This window comes from Mirounga leonina, unplaced genomic scaffold (assembly GCF_011800145.1).
Source record: "Mirounga leonina isolate KUSES-001 unplaced genomic scaffold, KU_Mleo_1.0 Mir_224, whole genome shotgun sequence".
NCBI classification, from domain to species: domain Eukaryota; kingdom Metazoa; phylum Chordata; class Mammalia; order Carnivora; family Phocidae; genus Mirounga; species Mirounga leonina.
Window position 1 is genome coordinate 16,935,836 of NW_023270615.1, and position 18,416 is coordinate 16,954,251.

The window sequence follows — 18,416 nt, forward strand, 5'->3', positions numbered from 1 at the left end:
GGCCCGTCCGGGGCCGGTGCGGCGGCCCCCGGCCCCGGCCCCTCGCCTCCCGCGCGCCCCGCCTGCCGCGGGCGCGTCCCTCCGGCAGGGGGCGCCGGCGCCGGCCTTGCTCGGCCCACCGGGGCGGGCGAGCCGGGGACCCTGCCTCCTGCGCGCCCGCGGTCCGCCCCCAGCGCTCCTCCCCGCGGCCGGCGGGACGCCCAGCCCGCGCCCCGGAGCCTCGCAGCCAGCCCGCGCCGCGCCCGGAGCCTCGCGGCGCGTCCGGGCCGCGACAGGAGGAAGGCTAGGAGTTCTTCGAAGGGGACCAGCTTGCGCAGAGCCCGGGAAGAAGGGCAGCGGACGCGCGGCCGACAGGGGTGGTGGCGCCCGGCCCCCACGGCCCACGGCATGGCCCCGGGCTCGGCGCTGCCGTTGATGTGCGCCCCGACCGTCTGGGTGGCCGCCGCGCTCCTGCTCTGCGTGCCCCGGACCTCAGGTAGGAGCCGCCGCCGCGCGCCCTCCCCTGCGCGTCGCCTTGGTGCACGGCGGGGGCTCGCGCTCTCGGGTCTGCGCCCCCGCGGCTGTGCCCCCGGCCTCTCTCCCGATCAGGGGGCGCCGCGCAGGGCCCCTCCCCGCCGGGCCCGCCTCGGCCCCGCGCCCCGCCGCCCGGGGCTGCTTCCAGTGAGGCGCGCTCTGGGGACGGCTAAGTGTTGCCAGAGGCCCGGCGAGCGGCGCCGGCGCCCGCGGGGAAGCCCCCGGCCAGGAATCTGCGAGGGTCGTGAGTGTGAAGGGGGCCCGGTCCCGGGTCCGCAGATGCGTCTTTAGTTCGCAGGATTTTGACTCGGTCCTTGTCCTCCCAGGTGCCCCCTGTAGGGCCCACGGCCCCCGCGCCCCCCTCTCCGCCGGAGCCCCCCACCCAGGGCCGGCGCCGCAGTCGGGCGGGGCCCGGGGGAGGGGTTCCCGCCCCCCACCTCTAGGTCGAAAGGGACTTTGGCTTCCCTTTTGTTGGCCCCTCAGCTCCCTCCTCCACTCCCGGGAGGTAGCCGAGGGGCGTTTCCTGCCTGGGGTCGGGGGGTCGCGGGGCGGCCTTCAGGCTGCTGGGGCGGCACCCCGGGACCCGGGTCGAGGCACGCGGCCCGAGGGTCGGGCCCGGGTTCCCGGTGGCATTTTCCTGGAGGGGCACACGTTGCCCCCGGAGTCCCCGCGCGGGCTTGTCCGCGTGCGCCCCGGGGCATGCAGGAACTGCCTCGAGGTGCGGAGGGAGCCTGGGGCCCCCGTCTAGGGAGCCGGAGGAGGCGGCGCTCGCCCACGCCGTCCGGACCCCCGAGCACCTCCGGCCCGCGCCCCGCGGCCGAATTCCGGGCACCCTGCCGGGCTGGGGGAGGGCGGCGGTGCCTCCAGGCCGGGACGTCGGGAGGCTGAGGAGGTTCGCCTCCAGTCCCAGAAATGTGTGAGCTGCCCCCTTACACTTACGAGGGATTCAGTGTTGCCCGCCCCTCGCATCGTGCACCACCCGCCATGTATTCCTGCCGGCAGGTGAGAGTCAGGCGACCGTCGCAGAAGGGGGCTCACTCTTCCCGCCCGCGTCTTGCTGGCAGCTGCGCGCTCCAGGGACCTGTCTACGCAATCAGGAGTGCTGGGCAGCCTTTTTAGGGAGTCGTCTGGGTTTAAGCAGATGCTGATTAGGTCAGACGTTTCTGGTTCCTTGGTTTGGGAAGGGGGCTTGCGTAAGTCTGTCGCTGTCCCTTAAAGCATGAAGCGCTCAGGGTGCATGCACGGTGCAGTGGTAACTAGCCTATTCGAAGTCAGCCTGGGGGAGTCTCACCAACATCCCCGCGGATTTCTGCACCCCTCCTCCCTGCAAGCATCCCTCTCCCCTTTAGGGCGAGGGGGGATCCGTTCGCTGCGCTGTGGGAGGGGGGCGGAGGCGGCTTAACTCGGCGCCCGGACGCGCGGTGGCCGCGCGGGGCTGGGTTGTCCGCACCACGCTCTCTGCCTGGCCGACCTGCGGCTGCGGGGGTTTGCGTTGCGCGTGCGGAGGGTGGGGTGAGAGCTGGGCGCTGCGAGAAAGACCACCCTTCTGTTGCTCCTACCAGCGTTGGAACAAGCTCGGGAAAGTAGCTCGCGTTTCCGGGCGGAGTAGTTTGAACTTTGCTGTCTTTCCCCGTCGAGTTTCAGAAATCTCTGAGGAACAAAGCAATCCTGGGTCGTTCTCCTTAACTCTTGAACCCTGAGCGGAGGTAACTTTCTCTTTTCCAGTTGTAAAATAATCCTCTCCGGTTGGGGAGGGAGTAGGAAAGGTGTTCATCGTCCTCTTCTGGAATGCTCGGTTAGCTGAAAATTCAAATTTGTTCATGTTCAAAATATGAATACAATTTTATGATGACAGGAGATGTGGGGACTTGGCATCTTTTCTGCTGTGAAGAGGCCTCCTTGTAACCTGAGTGTATTTTATACACAAAAGATGTTACTTTGTAAAAACATGGAAAGGCTATTGTAGAAGGATTTATAAGTTCTTATTGTACATTTTTATGGACGGCTCTGTTCCCTAAGGAGACAAATACCTCATGGGCTGTGTGCCCCGCCTAGGTAGGATGGGCTGGGTGGGAGTGGCCGTTTTGGGGGTTCTCCCTTTCCCCATTTTGACAGTGCAGCAGCTTTGACTTCTGGCCCAGATTCTTGGACTGATGGTTATAATAAATAATGCTCGCAGTCCATTTGGAAGCAAGCAAACGAAAAAAAACATCTTGAGTAAGAAGACTTTGGAAAAAGAAAAGTTTTCATGTATATAGCAAGACAACATGTTTTTTTGATTACGGCTGTGCACGGAGCAAAGAAGCACACGTTTGAAATGTTGCAGTATTTAACAGCGAGAGCACGTTTAACCCTGGTGTCTGCTCCATACTGGATGCCGTCCTGAGACCCGAACACTGCTGGTCCTGAAGGGCGCCCACAGTGAGCTGCTGGACTGAGCGCTCACAAAAACAGCGCGGGGTGCCCGCGGGCCTCTAGGCAGTGAGGCCCAACTCTCAAATCAGCAAAGCAAGTCACCGTTGGAAAAACGACCAGAATTTTGCTTAATGTTTCCTATGCAAAAAAACAACAGGGGTTTCCGAATGGGCTTCCTGGGGTAGTTTTTGGGGACAGTGATCTGCAGATGGACCAGGCAATGGGAACGGCATTTCCATTTCCTATAACAGAGACCTTTTTCCTACTGTTTGGTCAAAGTACAGCCTCGTTTGGTGTTTCTGTGTCTCTCTTTGCTGTGAAGTACTTGTTCGCCATGAATAGTCAGTTAGCCTTGGTTTAACCTCTGAGACATTTAAGCCTGGCAGAGCCTGGGTTTAACAGGGCTCTTTCCTCTGGAATCTTCCCTCCCCACCCCCATCTGTGGGATAGAAATGTCCTGGGGCCACAGCTCCTCAGACAGGTAGGGAGGATGAATCCTCTAAAGGGGGATTTCTGAAGCCAGGTTTCAGAAGAAGGGGCTGGAGAAGGGGCGCTCCTTTAAAATGCATTCCACCACGGGGAGGCCAGGATGTGGAAAGTTATTATCATTGAAATGGGACCTGGGTGTGAAGGGCTTGGCCTCCCTGATCTGCAGAATCCTGGTCAGCCTGCTGAAGCACAGGAAATTTGTGTACTCTCTAACTCTTTCCCCTGGGAGAGCTCTAATTATATCATTCCAAGTTGCAGTCAAGGAAAAGGCAGTGGGCTGCTAAGTGTTACCCCCACCCAAGGTTTACGACCACCTTCTAAAACATTCGTTGATGTCAGATGCCTTTTGGTGTTTATTTGGTCCATTCCCTGGGAACCGACCCCTCGGCCTCCCCTGCAGCAGTGTGGAAAAGGGCAGGGTAGCAAAGCTTTGGGTTTGCCCTGCTGTGCCCGGTAGAGAAGGTTGTCATTAAGATCCTTCCTTCTTGGGGTGCCTGGGTGGCTCAGTCGTTAAGCATCTGCCTTCGGCTCAGGTCAAGATCCCAGGGTCCTGGGGTGGAGCCCCACATCGGGCTCCCTGCTCAGCGGGGAGTCTGCTTCTCCCTCTCCCACTCCCCCTGCTTGTGGTCCCTCTCTCGCTGTCTCTCTCTCTGTGAAATAAATAAATAAAATCTTTAAAAAAAAAAAAAGATCCTTCCTTCTTTGGGGACCCTGTGGTGACTGCCAGGCGACCTCCAAGAACACCATGCACGAAAGCTTTCAGAGCAGAGGGGGCTTTGCTTTGCAGAGAGAGGAAGCATTGCCTGAGAGGTCTGGATTTGGCGTGCCCAGTAGCAACTTCATGAGAGGACAGTTCGGGTTAAAAGCACTGATGCTGGAAACATTGCCCTGCAGGGACCCTTTGGGTTCTTTGGTTTTGTGTTGTTCACTGCAGAACAGAAATGGTAGGAGTCTGATGAGTAGTGAGGGCTTCCTGAGTTTTGAAGTAACAATCGGAGCAACAAGAGGAGCTCCATTAATTATGGCTGCAACTGGTGGGGGTTGGTACCAGCCTCTCTCTGGTAGGTATTTATTTGGTGATGTCGAGGACCTTGGAAATATGGGCAGGACAGCTCTGCTCACATGTGCAATTGTCGGAGAACGTACGGGCAGTGTGATCTATTTAAAATCATAGTAACAGAGTGGCCAAGGAATTGTTGAGCAAAGCTTTTCAAAAATAAGGAATTGTGCTAGTGTGGTTTGCACCATTTTGGGGGATTTCTGTTCTGTTTTTTGTTTGTTTGTTTGTTTTGTTGTGTGTGTTTAAGTTCTATCTCAGAAAGTACCAAAAAAAAAAAAAAAAATCAAAAGCCAAAGGGAAGGAAGTAATTACAGAAAAATTTGGCCTAATTAGACTAAGTGGCTTGTCTTCTAGAAAATCTCACGTTCCAGTGGGAAGTGGTGTGTGTGTGTCTTTAATTGTCTTTGGAATGAGCTCCAGTAGGCTGTCACTTGTGAGATGTTATCTGGGGAGAATGTGGCTGCTTCTTCAAGTCCTCTGGGAGTGGGGGAGGGTTTGCCCCACATCCCCCAAGTTCCCAGCCCAGTGATTTCCCCCAGCCCGGCGCCCCCCTTGGGGGCTAGTTAACCCAGCGTGCACTGAAAAGACAGAAATCCCCCTTGCAGACCTGAGCCCCAGAGGACAGTCGCTGCCGGGCACATGTAACTCTTCAGGTTAAAATTAATTAAACTGAGATGAAAGATTCACTTCCTTCGCTGCACTGGCTGGATTTCACAGGTCCACGCACACAGAGGACATTCCCATCACTGCTGGGAGCTCTGTCGCTCGCCCCCCCCTCCCCGCCAGGGGCTGTTCCTCTCCTCTGTCGGGGCAAGGAGGGGCTCCACTTGGTTTGCTTTGTTTGTTGCCTGTGGGAGGTGGGAAGGCAGAACCCAGCTGGATGGACTCTAACATGTGGACCCAGAGGGCCCTGCCCCAGAGGTGCCCAGCACGGAGCCTCCTGCGCCCCGCACGGGGCTACACAGAATTACGTGAACACGTGTGTGCACCACGCCTGTGTGTGCGTTACGTGTGTTTGGGAGGGGCGACACCGCAGCTCCATGAGGAGCACATAAAATGGTCTTTGTGACCACTGTTGGCTTGAATTAGGCCAAGTCTGCGATCTCAAAACCCGACGCCTGGAAGACTCGAAAGAAACCCGCGTCCTGGAGGAACGTGTACCCTGCAGGTTCCAAGGATGTGCACGGAGGAAGCACCTTGGACACCTTGCCCCTTGCCTGTTAGCCCCCACGTGATCTCAGGCACCCTGGGGCATGCAGAAGCAGGTTCCCCCCGGGAGACTCACTTCTAGGGCGGGGGACAAAGGAAGTGACATGTGAGGATGCGCTCAGGGACAAATTCACCCCGATGGCGACGCGGGCCGCCTGGTGGAGAGCTCCCTTACCCCAGACCCCAGCCACGGCCCCCAGGGCAGCCAGGTGCTCACAGCAGGAAGGAGCAGGAGGAAGTGAAAGCACTGTGCCTTCCATGGGGCAGCGGGAGTCCCGGGAGTCAAGTCACAGGGGTGCGGGGGATGTGAAGATGTGAGGGGCTGCGTGGGCCAAGGGATGGTGTGTTGCAGCCGTGCAGCGGGTGGGCTTGAGAGGGTCATGTGTTTGTACCCAAGGAAGGAGGTGCGTGAAAAATTGAGGGGCGTGGTGTTGGACTCATTGGGGGAGTTCCCAGGAAAGGTACTGCATAAGGAGCTTCCTGTGGGGGGTGGGTGGGGGGGGGAACTGGGCAGAGGAAAAGTCCATTCATCCCCTTGGGGTCTGGAGGAGGGTCGCACTCAACATTTTGGCTCCTGGCAGGCAACAACATTGGATAGGAGAATGAGTAAGGTTTGGGGTACAATGAGGAATTTGGTGTGGACCTAGGAGCTCCCTCTAGAAAGTGAGCAGCTCACAAGTGGACGGCAGGAGGGCCATGAGAAGGGAGGGAGGGGCTGCAGGAGGGAAAAAGCTTTCAGGCAGAGCCCCTGGGTCACACTCCGTGGAGAGTCTACCTCGTAGCCCTCCAATAGGATGCTATTTTGTGTTTTCTTATAGAACAACACTCTCCTATTATTTATTTATTATTTATGTTATTTGGAAATAACATTTGGAAACTGGGAATTTTCTTCCCGACAGTGAAGTAAGCCCCCGGTCACCATATCGTAGTCTTCGTATAACATCGGACATGTTTCCAGAGCAGTTTGAAATAGTGAAAAATCGAGGACCGTGATGAGTCTACAGGAGGAGACGTGACAAGGGGGTGCTCTGTCTAATGATTGTGAGAGCTGGATGCAGTGCACAAATTGGGGGCCTGGCTGGTTGTGCATCTGCTTAGTTTTCAAAACAAAAACAAGGAAAGGAGAAATAGAAAGTGATACGGATTACCTCAGATCTTTTATTTATTTTGTTTTTATTTTATTTTTTTAAAGATTTTATTTATTTGACAGAGAGAAGGAGCACGCACAAGCTGGGGGAGTGGGAGAGGGAGAAGCTGACTCCCCGCCGAGCAGGGGGCCCGATGTAGGACTCAGTCCCAGGACACTGGGATCATGACCTGAGCGGAAGGCAGATGCTTCACTGACTGAGCCACCCAGGCACCCCCTCGCTTCCTGATTTTATTTTATTTTATTTATTTATTTTTTAAAAGATTTTATTTATTTATTTGAGACAGAGAGAATGAGAGACAGAGAGCATGAGAGGGAGGAGGGTCAGAGGGAGAAGCAGACTCCCCGCCGAGCAGGGAGCCCGATGCGGGACTCGATCCCGGGACTCCAGGATCATGACCTGAGCCGAAGGCAGTCGCTTAACCAACTGAGCCACCCAGGCGCCCCCGCTTCCTGATTTTAAAACATATGACAAAGCTACGGTAACCACGACAGTAGCATACGGACAGACAGACCAACAGAGGAGGCCTGAGAGCCCAGGAATGAGCCCTACATACATGGCAAATCACAGGGGTGCCAAGATCATTTGATGAAAAAGGAACAGTCTTTTCAACAAAGGGTGCTGGGAAAACAGGATTTCTACATTCATAAGAATGAAGTTGGACCCTTACTTCATATCATACACAAAAATTAATTCAAAATGGATCAGGGACCTAAACATAAGAGCTAAAACTATAAAACTTTTAGAAGAAAACATAAGTAAACTTTGCGAAGTCCAGTGTCATGACTTAGCACGATACTGGACTTAGCAATGATTTTTTTTTTGCATACGGCACCAAAAGCAGGTAAAACAAGAAAAAATAGACAAACTGAATTCCCTAAAATTGGACGTGCCCCAAAAGACATGATCAACAGAGTGGAAAGGCAGCCCACAGAATGGGAGTAAATATGTGCGAATCTGTACAAATCTGTATATACCTGAGAAGGAGCTAATATCCAGAATATATAGAACTCCCACAACTCAACCAAAAAACCCCAAGCAATCTGCTTTTAAAAATGGGCAAAGGATTTGAGTAGACATTTCCCCAGGGAAGACATACAAGAAGGCTGAGATAACACAAATGATACAGAAAGATGCTCAACATCACTAGTCGTTAGAGAAATACAAATCAAAAGCACAACGAGGTCCCACCTCACAACCACGATGACAGCTATTATCGATAAAACAGAGTAACTGTGGCAATTCCCTTGTTACTTCTGCAAAGATGATTTCTAGATAAGGTCCCATTTGAAGTTTTAGGCGGATATGAATTTTGGGAGATGCTACTATGTTCCGTAAATAGAAGGGATGGGGAAGAGAGGCCACTGCCCTTTAGCAAAACACCGACTAATAAATGGGCGGTGAGTCGGAGAAATCGCAGGTCGCGGTAGTGATCGTGGAGATTGATTTGGGCAAGCGTCATCAATGAATGCTGAATCCAGTTGGAAGAGGCCACGCGTGGTGGGGAGCAGGAAAAGTTCCTGGCTCAGAGTGTTTCCCTGCAGAGCCCTCCTGTGCGGGGGACAGTTAAGTGACAAGACTGGAGGCACAGGACGTCACCCTAACTGGGTGATCAAGGCTCAGGCCACCAGGACGGGCAGATGGACGTCACTCTTCTGAGAAGGGTGTCACTTGGGTTGCATTGCAGCTTGGGCAACACAGCCTGACACAAACCAGCAAGCCCAACACGGGGACGGGCAGTTTATGAAGCAGTTGGCTTTTAGTGGAAAACGTCAAGGTCGTGAAGGGCAAAGACATCAAGGAACGGGTCCAGCCTGAAGGAGGCGGCAGGAGGGGGCGACTCTATGCAGAGTGTGATTTCACACGGGTCTGGGCTACAGCAGAAACGCGCCAACCTGGGCGTTGGTGGAATGCTTGGTGAAGTGGGAACGTGAGGGTGAGTTCTTCAGAAGTGTTGTCAAAGTCAAGGTTCCTGAGTTTGTGAGTTGTAGGGGGGCTATGGAAGAGAATGTCCCGCCTCTTGGGAAGTTCATACCGTGCGTTACTGGATAAGGGGCACGATGTCTGCAGTCTACTCTCTGAGCTTGGAGTGAGAGCACCGTGTGTATGGAGACGGAATGACGGACATGGGTGAAATGTGAAAAATTAGTGGGTCTGGTCTAGAGGATTGGTGGGGGGAGATTCCTGCATGAATCTTGCAACTTTTCTGCAAATTCGAAATGATTTACAAATAGAGGACTGAACAGGGATACACACGTGTGACCGTAGCCAGTATCCCTGAGAAGAAAGACAGAAACGGTTGTATTTTATCAGAAATGGTGTCAGACCTCACACAGGGCTGGGGGAGGGCCGGGACTCCCGTGTGTTTGACTGAAAATTGCCCAAGTCCTAGTCTCGTTTCTGGATCGCCAGGACTTCTAACATGTTTTTCCTTTTTAATTATAGAAAACTTCAGACATACACACAATGAGACTGGTACAGTGAACCCCTCTATATGTTTCATGCAGCCCCAACAGTGACATGTTCTGTTAATTTGGTTTCATTTCCCCTGGCCCTCTTAACGGGTCCCAGACAGCCTTCATTTTCTACCTGTAAATACTTCTGCATGAATGGTAAGGACTGTTCTCCACATAATCTCAATACTTGCCTGTTATCACAGGCAAGTGTTATCTGAGACCCAGGCCCTGCCCTGTTTTCCCAGCTCGCTGCAAAATGGCCTTTGACACTTGGCTTTGTTCGTGGCGGGATGCAGGCAAGGTGTGCCCGTTAACTTTGGTTTTCCCCATCCGAGCGAGCGGCCTTCGGCCAGACCTGGGGGTCCCGGTGGGGCTGCGCCGCTGAATTCCAGCAGGTGCAGGGGCTGTGGACACTCTGTGGGAAGGACCCTACCGGGTCCTGGTGCAGAGGTGTGTGGGGGCCCCGGGAAGGCCCCATCGAGCTGGGCTGATCCTTCATTCCCGGCCCCTGTTGGCCGGGTGCTCCTCAGCACCTCCAGGAGAGATGCCCTGCGGCGCCCTGCCTGGAGCAGACCCTTCTTCGCCGTTCCCCGGGGCCCGCCTTCATCAGGCAAAGGTTACGAAGGTGTCGAAAGCCAAGGCAGAGGGAGGTGTTGGAGCTGTTCGGCCCTCCCGGTTTTCCCAGCAACAGCGCATCAGCAGACTCCGTTTTGTGCTTCCTGCTGCGGAGGGTCTGACGTCCACCCTAAAACCCAGCCCGCGGGACGGCGAGAACCCGTTCACAGCCTGTAGGGCAGATGAGCAGGTTTGTATCCGGAATACGTGACTCACAGGTAGATGAGAAGATCAACGTCCCAGTGAAAACAGGGACACGGTGTACGGCAGGCGGCTTGCAGAGGGGCAAATACGGGAGGCCAGAACCTCAGGGGGAGCGTTGGCCTTGGTAGGCGGGAACACGGTGCAGATGATCAGGTACCCCAGTGCTCCTCCGCTGAGCTTTGGCTGGAGTCGGAGCGGGCAAGGAGGACTGTGTCAGCGCTGGCGCGGGGGGCCTGGCGGAGGTGGGGGGGTGTATGTGGCCACTTGGAGGGCCGTTCGCGTTGACCGTTCACATCCAAAATACACCCTCTGTGGCTTGCTCTGAGAAAATCCCCGCGCGCCGGGGAGGCATGCTGCTCACTGCTGCCCCGTTTCTAACGGAGACGAGTTGGAAATATCGACGTGTCTTTTCACGGGACCCAGATCACCGGCACCGTGTCTCCACGGCGGCCGAAATGAAAACGGGGACCCGTGGGTGCCGACAGAGCAGTGATTCCGCGCGAGTTTCTGGGTGGGGCAAACAGCAGGCTGCAGAAGGATTCGTGTTGCAGGTGATTGGTCTACACAATCCCCCCTCTGTCCCCGTGTGTGTGGAGACGCCAGCCTCCAGAATCAGGTGTCAAGCCTACACGCCCAGACTGACAGCAGCGGTTCCCCCGGGGGAGGACAGAGGAGGACCGAGGAGTCTCGGGATCTTCGGCGCCACTATGCTCCCGCACCTGTGACACCTCATTGGGTCCTTCCTTTAAGCCCCCAGAGAAGACGCTGTGTCTGGCATTTAAATAACGGGGTTGGGCCCACTGTCACGGATATACTGTCCGCACCCGTCATATTCCTCCTTGCTCTGTCCTGCTCGGGCCAGAGCGGGCGGTGCAGGAGAAACGTGGGACGGCGGTCTCTTGAGGAGACCGTGCGGTTGCTAAGCCTGTTGGGGTGCATCTTGATCTGTGGGGTGCTCATGGACGGGTAAAGACGTGGAAGGTTGAGATGCAGGAGTCCCAGGCCAGCTCATTCCCTGCGTCTTCAGACTCTCCGTGAGGGGCGACTCTCGGCATCGCAAGTGTTCGATCCACATCCCGTTCGTAACCTGTTTATCATTTTTAAAGCTGTCCCCAAACCCTCCGCAGGGGCTGAGTGTTCTGGGGCGGCGCTTATTCCTTGAACCCCCAGAGCTGCGGGGATCCTTGGACCTTGTGTAAATGGCCGCAGGAACCAGAGTTTTCTGGATATTTTGAAACTACAGCGAAAGCTGGGGAAATCCGAAAGCATGTTAAGATGGAAATACAACTGGAGCTGTCTTTTCAAAAGGAACCGTTTGAAATGTTTCTGGCTGTTAGGCTGGAGGGCCGTTGCTCTCACCGAGTGACTTTTCATAAAGAGGACGCCACGCCGTCCCAGGAGGAATTCCGTCTCCCCCACAGAAAGGTCCACTGGGGTCCCCACCCCCAGGACCTCAGGATGTGCTGTGATTTGGAGAGAGGATTTTTTACAGATGTGATCAAGTGACAATGAGGTCATTACGGTGGATCCTGATGCAGTATGACTGGTGTCCTTACAAAAAGGAGAAACTTGGGCCCAGAGACGGGCATGGCAGAGAGAGGGTCACGGGCAGCCACGGGGAGAAGATGCTGCAGCCAGCCGAGCGCACCCCTCGATCTCCGAGCCCCAGCCTCTGGCTCTAGGAGATGATAGCGTCTGTTGTTCCAGCCGCCCACGGCCCGGGCTGACTCAGGCACTGCCAACGACAGCCCTTCTATCCATGAGCCTGGGAGCCCCGCGACTGGTCGGGGTGGGGGCCGGGGGGGCAGCACGGCCTGACGGGGACGAGCCACTTGGCACAGAGCTCACCGTCCTGCAGAGCTCACTGTCCCCTGTTGCTCCCCGAGACAGCACTGCGGCCAGCCCTCTGCTGCAGCCATGGGCCAGGCCGCTGTCGGGGGGCCGTGGGTCCGCTGCCTGTCTGCGCCCCCCTTCCTCCCTCTGCTCGCCTGGCTCTCGGGGGGGGGCTCCCGGAGGTCAGAGCAGAGTGGGGAGCCTGCGCACGCTCCCCTCTGGGGTGAGGCTCCGAGGTGCCAGGCGCCCATCCCGTTGTTTCCCTGGGGGGAGCCACGGTAACAGCAAAAACAAAACCCACTGAGAGCAAACATCCTGGGCGCTGGGGCTGCGCCCCTGTCAGTGCGTGTGATTTATCTGGGCCTCGGAGCCTTTGAAGCAGGAGGCTCGGACTCCTTGAAGTCGGGCCCCCGCGGGGAAGCGAGGCGAGCGCCAAATGGAGAGGAAGGGGCAAGTGGCCTCGGCTGGCTCGTGGGGTCCCCCGGCTCTTGGGCTCCTGGGGCGGCAGGTGAGGGAAGGAGCTCTCGGAGGGACCGGTCCTCCTTCTTCCCTTTTGTCCTGTTCCAAAGCGCAGGCCTGGCTCTGGAGGCAGCGGGGAGTTCCCAGTGGACAGAAAAAGGCGCCGACTCCAAGCTGGCTCGCAGTTTGTCACCGGGGGCCCCTGGCGGCCCCCTCTGTAGCTTTTGTGGGGACCCTGGGCAGGGCGCAGGGGCACACGGCCAGAGCTCACCAGCGTGGCTCCTGGTGTCGGCTCCTTTGGGTGCTGGGGGGGAGCGCATGGGGCCACACGGGGAGGAGAGTTCTATGCAGGGGTGTCGGCATGCACCTCAGCAGCTGCTGGGCCTTCCGGTCGGACTGCAGGGGGGCATTGGAGGGAGTGGAGGCCACATGAGATGTGTTACCCCGATACGGCCTGGCTGCATCAGGAATGGTCCAGCACGAGTTCTCATTGCTGAGATTCAGATGGCTTTTTTTTTTTTTTTTTTTTGACCTATACTCTTTGCAAAATTCAGCATGTCGTTGTCATTTTATTTTGGAAGAAGGAAAACCAACCCGTTGTTTCTCAAGGCAGAGCTCAGGCACAATTACCTCTCATGAGTGGAGTGTTTCCAGAGTTCAACTGAAATTCACTTACTTTTATTGTTGTTTCGTTTTGCTACTCTCAACTTTGAGCCCATTTCTTTTCTTTTCTTTTTCTTTTTAAATAATAATTAAAAAAAAAAAACGAAGATAGTCAAGTTTCTTGTACTTGACTAACTTGCTTTAGATTATGGAGTCTAGAAGCCAAGCTGTTTGAATACAAAGCAAAACGAATGAAAATCAAGTATGGGTGTAAGTTGATCTGCTCAGGATTAAGGTTTTCAAAATGCTCTTTATAATTGTTTTTGTCCCCAGCAGTAGAATGGGGCCTGCCCTGTGTTCTGGGGCTGTGGGGGGAGTAGGGGGTCCTTACAATGTTGAGGGAGCTTTGGCTTGGGCCCAATTACTAATCTACAGTTACAAGTATTTATCTAAAGAATCACTATGTGAAAACCCCCACAAAACAATTCTATACTATTTGCTGTCTTTTATGTAGGCAGTTACTTCCCAGGGGCCTCTCTTGGCTTTGGGGCTTCATTTAGCTCTCTCTGGAGTGTTTAAATTTTCTCTCGGGGTAACGTATTTATTACATGACGGAGTAGAAGTCAGGAAAAACAAAACAGAAACGAAAACCCCAGTAACAAATGCTGATGGTTTGGGAAAAAACCCGTGAAGGGTGTAAAATGAGAAGCCCCTCTTCCTCTCCCCACCTCCCTCCCACCTCCCCCCTACCATCCTGCAATCCCCAGATAAATGGTGGCCCGTCAGTCTTGTCAGTCTTGGTGCTTCCTTCTCGAGGTTTTCTAGGCACACAGGCTTGTCTGTGCATCTCCTTCCTTTATTTTCTAAAACTGTGCTAAAATTCACCTAACATAAAATTAACCATTTTAAAGTGCACAATCCAGGGGCATTTAGTGCATTCACAGTGGTGTGCAGCCACCACCTCCATCTGCTTCCAGCACATTCCCATCACCCCCAGAGGAGACCCCCCTTTACATCCGCGGTCATGCCCCTCCCTCCCCCCCGCCTCCCGAAACACTCACAGACTTTCTGTCTCTCCGGATTTGCCTATTCTGGACATTTCATATAAATAGAATCCATACTCTGTGCCCTTTGTATCTGGCTTCTCTCCCTGGGCAAAATGTTTCCAAGCTTCAGCCGTGTGTGGCATCCCTGATCTGTTTTTATATTCGGTGAGATAAAGCCACACAGACACTCGTTCTTAGAAATCTTTCCCTAGGGCGCCTGAGTGGCTCAGTAGGTTAAGCGACTGCCTTCGGCTCAGGTCATGATCCTGGAGTCCCGGGATCGAGTCCCGCATCGGGCTCCCTGCTCGGCAGGGAGTCTGCTTCTCCCTCTGACCCTCCTCCTTCTCATGCTCTCTGTCTCTCATTCTCTCTGTCTCAAATAAATAAATAAAATCTTTAAAAAAAAAAAAAATCTTTCCCTATTAGCGCATGCCTGGCACCGTTCTCCCCCCAGACCTTTGCTAATGTCTGCCCTTTGGGTCCCCAGGGAGACACACATTTCACTGGCCTCCTGTGGATGGATACTTGCGATCAGAAGTTGTAGCTGGTACATGAACCCGGGACATCTGCACACACACTTGTTTTCTTTTGTTGTGTTGTGTTTGCCCTTGCGTATCTGTAGGGTCACTTCCCAGAAGTGAATTTTTTTCGGGGGGGGGGGAACTGGCATATTTATATTTACATTTTTTTTATAGATTCTAGGGGATTGCTCTTCCAGAAGGCCGCAGTTTATACTCCTGGCGCCAGGGTGTGAGCCAAGCCCTGCCCCCAGCACTTCGCATTGTCAGGCATTTTCGTCTTGGTAAGCCTGAAAAGTAGAAACACACATTAATCCTGTGTATTGACACTTTTATTTATTTTAAGATTTTATTTATTTGTCAGAGAGAGGGAGAGAGAAGGGAGAGAGCGCAAGAAGGAGGAGCAGAGAAGAGGGAGAAGCGGACTCCCCGTGGAGCAGGGAGCCCCACGCGGGACTTGATCCCAGGACCCCGGGATCATGACCTGAGCCGAAGGCAGGCGCCCAACGGACTCAACGGACCCAGGCGCCCCTTGACATTTTTAAAATTGTCCACAAGGCCAAGTGTCTTCATAAGTCACTGTGTTTCCTTTTCCTGGGAAATAACTGTTTCTTTTTCTACTAATTTTCTCTTAGTTGTTGTCCATTGTTTCACTGGTTTCTAAGAATATTTAGCTCTATTCCTGATCACACGAAAGTGTTATCTCAGGTTGCCCTTGGCCTTTGCTTATTGGTATTTATTTCCATGCAGAAAATTTTATGGGGACAAATGAAGCTAGGTTTTTTGTACTTTGAAATTTCCCGTGGTAAGGTTATTTTTTGAAATTATCCTTTTTGGCGGGGTTCTTATAATTCATCTTTCATGGTTGAATCTTTGACTCACATGGAATTTGGATGCACCTTTATTCTCCTCAGACACGCATTGTCCTGAGATCCTTTACTGAATAATGCATTCTTTTCAATGATTGGAACCGCAACCTTTTTTCGGTATTAAAAATTCCTTGTGGGACTCCTGCGTGGCTCAGTTGTTAAGCTTCTGCCTTCGCCTCAGGTCATGATCCCAGGGTCCTGGGATCGAGCCCCACATCGGGCTCCCTGCTCGGTGGGAAGCCTGCTTCTCCCTCTCACACTCCCCCTGCTTGTGCTCTCTCGCTGTGTCTGTTTCTGTCAAATAAATAAATAAAATCTTAAAAAAAAAATCTATTGTTAGCTTGGCATTATTTTTGGATTATTCATCGTCCATCCCACTTTCAGTTATGATACATTTTAACATTCGGTAAGAGTGATCTGTCCTTTTACCCATTTCCCCCCAGAGTTTTCTTGGCTGGGCTCACTTCGCTGTCTGGATGGATCTTGGAGCAGTTTTTTTTTTTTTTTTTTTTAAAGATTTTATTTATTTATTTGAGAGAGAGAGAATGAGAGACAGAGAGCACGAGAGGGAGGAGGGTCAGAGGGAGAAGCAGACTCCCCGCCGAGCAGGGAGCCCGATGCGGGACTTGATCCCGGGACTCCAGGATCATGACCCGAGCTGAAGGCAGTCGCTTAACCAACTGAGCCACCCAGGCGCCCAGAAGGGTTTTTGTTTTTGTTTTTTTTAGATTTTATTTATTTACTTGAGAGAGAGAGAATGAGAGAGAGCACATGAGAGGGGGGAGGGTCAGAGGGAGAAGCAGGCTCCCCGCCGAGCAGGGAGCCTGATGCGGGACTCGATCCCGGGACTCCAGGATCATGACCTGAGCCGAAGGCAGTCGCTTAACCGACTGAGCCACCCAGGCGCCCCGGGTGTGGTGTTTTTATTACTGTTGTTTTCCAGGTCGTCTGTCCTCTCAGGTTCTGTATCTTCTGCGACTCGAGAGTGGTTTAAGAAGAAATCTTGATCCGTCTCGGGAACTGCTCCCTAGTGTCTCTGCCTGCAGACTCACGCTCCTGTCCTTCCTTGTGTTTTTCTTTACCTGCGTAGCGCAGGGAGCTGAAGCCAAGCATTCCGTGCCCTGAGTTCTGTTTCTCTGAGTTCACGTCAGTGTCTGCTTTGTGTTTTGGATGCTGTGATCTTGGCTGCGTGTATCCAGGAGAGATCCTCACTGAGGATTGTACCCTTAATGATTCTGAAGTGTCCCTTTTGCTTTTCGCTTCTAGTGAAATCAGGTGTTTTAATATATTGTGCTTCTTCCTTATTCATGACATCGGACCAGTGCGTCTTTGCCTTTAAAAAATTTTTTTAAAGCTATTGTTTTTTTATTTAAGATTTTTAATTTATTTTTTGACAGAGAAGAAGACAGCGAGAGAGGGAACACAAGCAGGGGGAGTGAGAGAGGGAGAAGCAGGCTCCCCGCAGCGCCGGGAGCCTGATGCGGGGCTCGATCCCAGAACCCTGCGATCATGACCTGAGCCGAAGGCAGACGCTTAACGACTGAGCCACCCAGGCACCCCTGCCTTTAAAAATGTTTTTGCCTCCTTAGTTGTTTGGGTGTCGGCAAAAATTTTAAATATAATAAATAGCTTTTTTGGGTTTTGGTCCTCTCTTCTAGATAATAAGTTTTTCCCTCTGGCCTTAATTTTGTCACTTTCTTTGGGCTATATTTTCTATTTTCAGTGCTTCTTTTTTCTCTCCCTTTTGTTTGATTTGTTTTCTCTGACTTTCATGTAACCTATGTATCTAAACCCAAGTGACCAGGAGGTAAAACATAAAAAGAAGGGCAAAGATTAACCAGCACATATTATGAATTCTTGGAATTTCGGTACGTTCACCAGTTCGTGCCCTGGTAATGACTGGCCTGTACCCAGTTTTCACTATGCATATTAATTCTTTATTTTAGCTCACTGTCATTGGTCACGCCTTTGAATGTGTGTCTTTCTGTTTGCTATATGCCCAGGGATAGCCCCGGTGGCTACGCTGGGTCTCAGCCCTGTGCTCAGCAGGTCCGCCCTTTGACCTGTGACTCACTCTAGGTGATTCTCAACCTTGCCTGCCAGATGCACTCGCTTCTGCAGCATGTCATTCACCTCCCGTGGGACTCTGGTCATGCCCACGCACTTCCAGTGACTTGAACGAGGGTCCCTGCTTTGCTGGGGAGCTTGCGACCCCTCCCCCCCCCTTGCTTAAGACTTGTAACTGGCTGGGCTGTGGCTTGTGAATCCAGAGTCTGCTCTCAAAGCTTCCAGCTGAGGCAGAGCTGTTTCTGCTGTAGGACCCGAGTCTGGGAGTTTGAAACAACGATGGGAAACGTGCCTGGCTTTTCCTTCACCTCTGCTCCCTCGTTTCGCTGATGGGGAAGCCAGCTGTGGGCTGGTGCCCTGTGCTTGCTGTGCCCTGCGTGGTGACCCCCCCAGGCCTGGGACCGGCATCCCCCGCGGTACCTGTTGGTCGGGGTTGGGTGGGGAGGCCACGGGAAGCAGTGGGGCGTGCCTTTTCCTCCCGGGGTTTGCGGAGTTGGTGAGTTTTGTGCCTGGTTTCCTCCTGGGTGAGGGTTGAGGCCGTGTTGGGCTTTCTTGACAACCGAGAGACGCAGGGAGGGGAGTAGAGCACATGGTTGCTTTGCTGTCTTTTATCGGGAGTCAGGGTGTGCTTGGAGGGCAGGCGGAGCTGAGAAGAATTTCCGAGGGACCAGAAGCACACTCTGATGCAATTCTTTCGTGCCTTGGAGTGTAACTTATGCCGCAGGTGCTTCTCCGGTCCCTAGATGGCGTGGGAGGTCAGGGACGCCCGATGACGCGCACGCCACTACGAAGCTGTCTAGTCGGCCCTGCTCCACTGCACAGTATTGGGAGTCGGGACGGCCTCGAGGCGGCCCTGGCCTAGTGGGTAATTCTGATCTCCTCTGCAGCGGCAGTGACCTCTGTTTCCCCAAG

The 18,416-nt window shown here is 53.8% G+C and overlaps 1 protein-coding gene across 2 annotated transcripts in view; it reads left to right on the plus strand.

Annotated features, from left to right (window-relative positions):
* The first annotated feature begins 213 nt into the window (after window positions 1-213).
* Window positions 214-18,416, plus strand: part of ROR2 (receptor tyrosine kinase like orphan receptor 2) — a 200,134-nt gene continuing 181,931 nt past the window's right edge. For both annotated transcript variants that reach the window (XR_004683541.1, XM_035029180.1), the window contains exon 1: window positions 214-475. Coding sequence is in view for 1 of the 2 variants with exons in the window: in XM_035029180.1 (XP_034885071.1) it covers window positions 388-475 (88 nt within the window). In the remaining variant the exon portion in view is untranslated. The remainder of the gene's footprint in view (window positions 476-18,416) is intronic.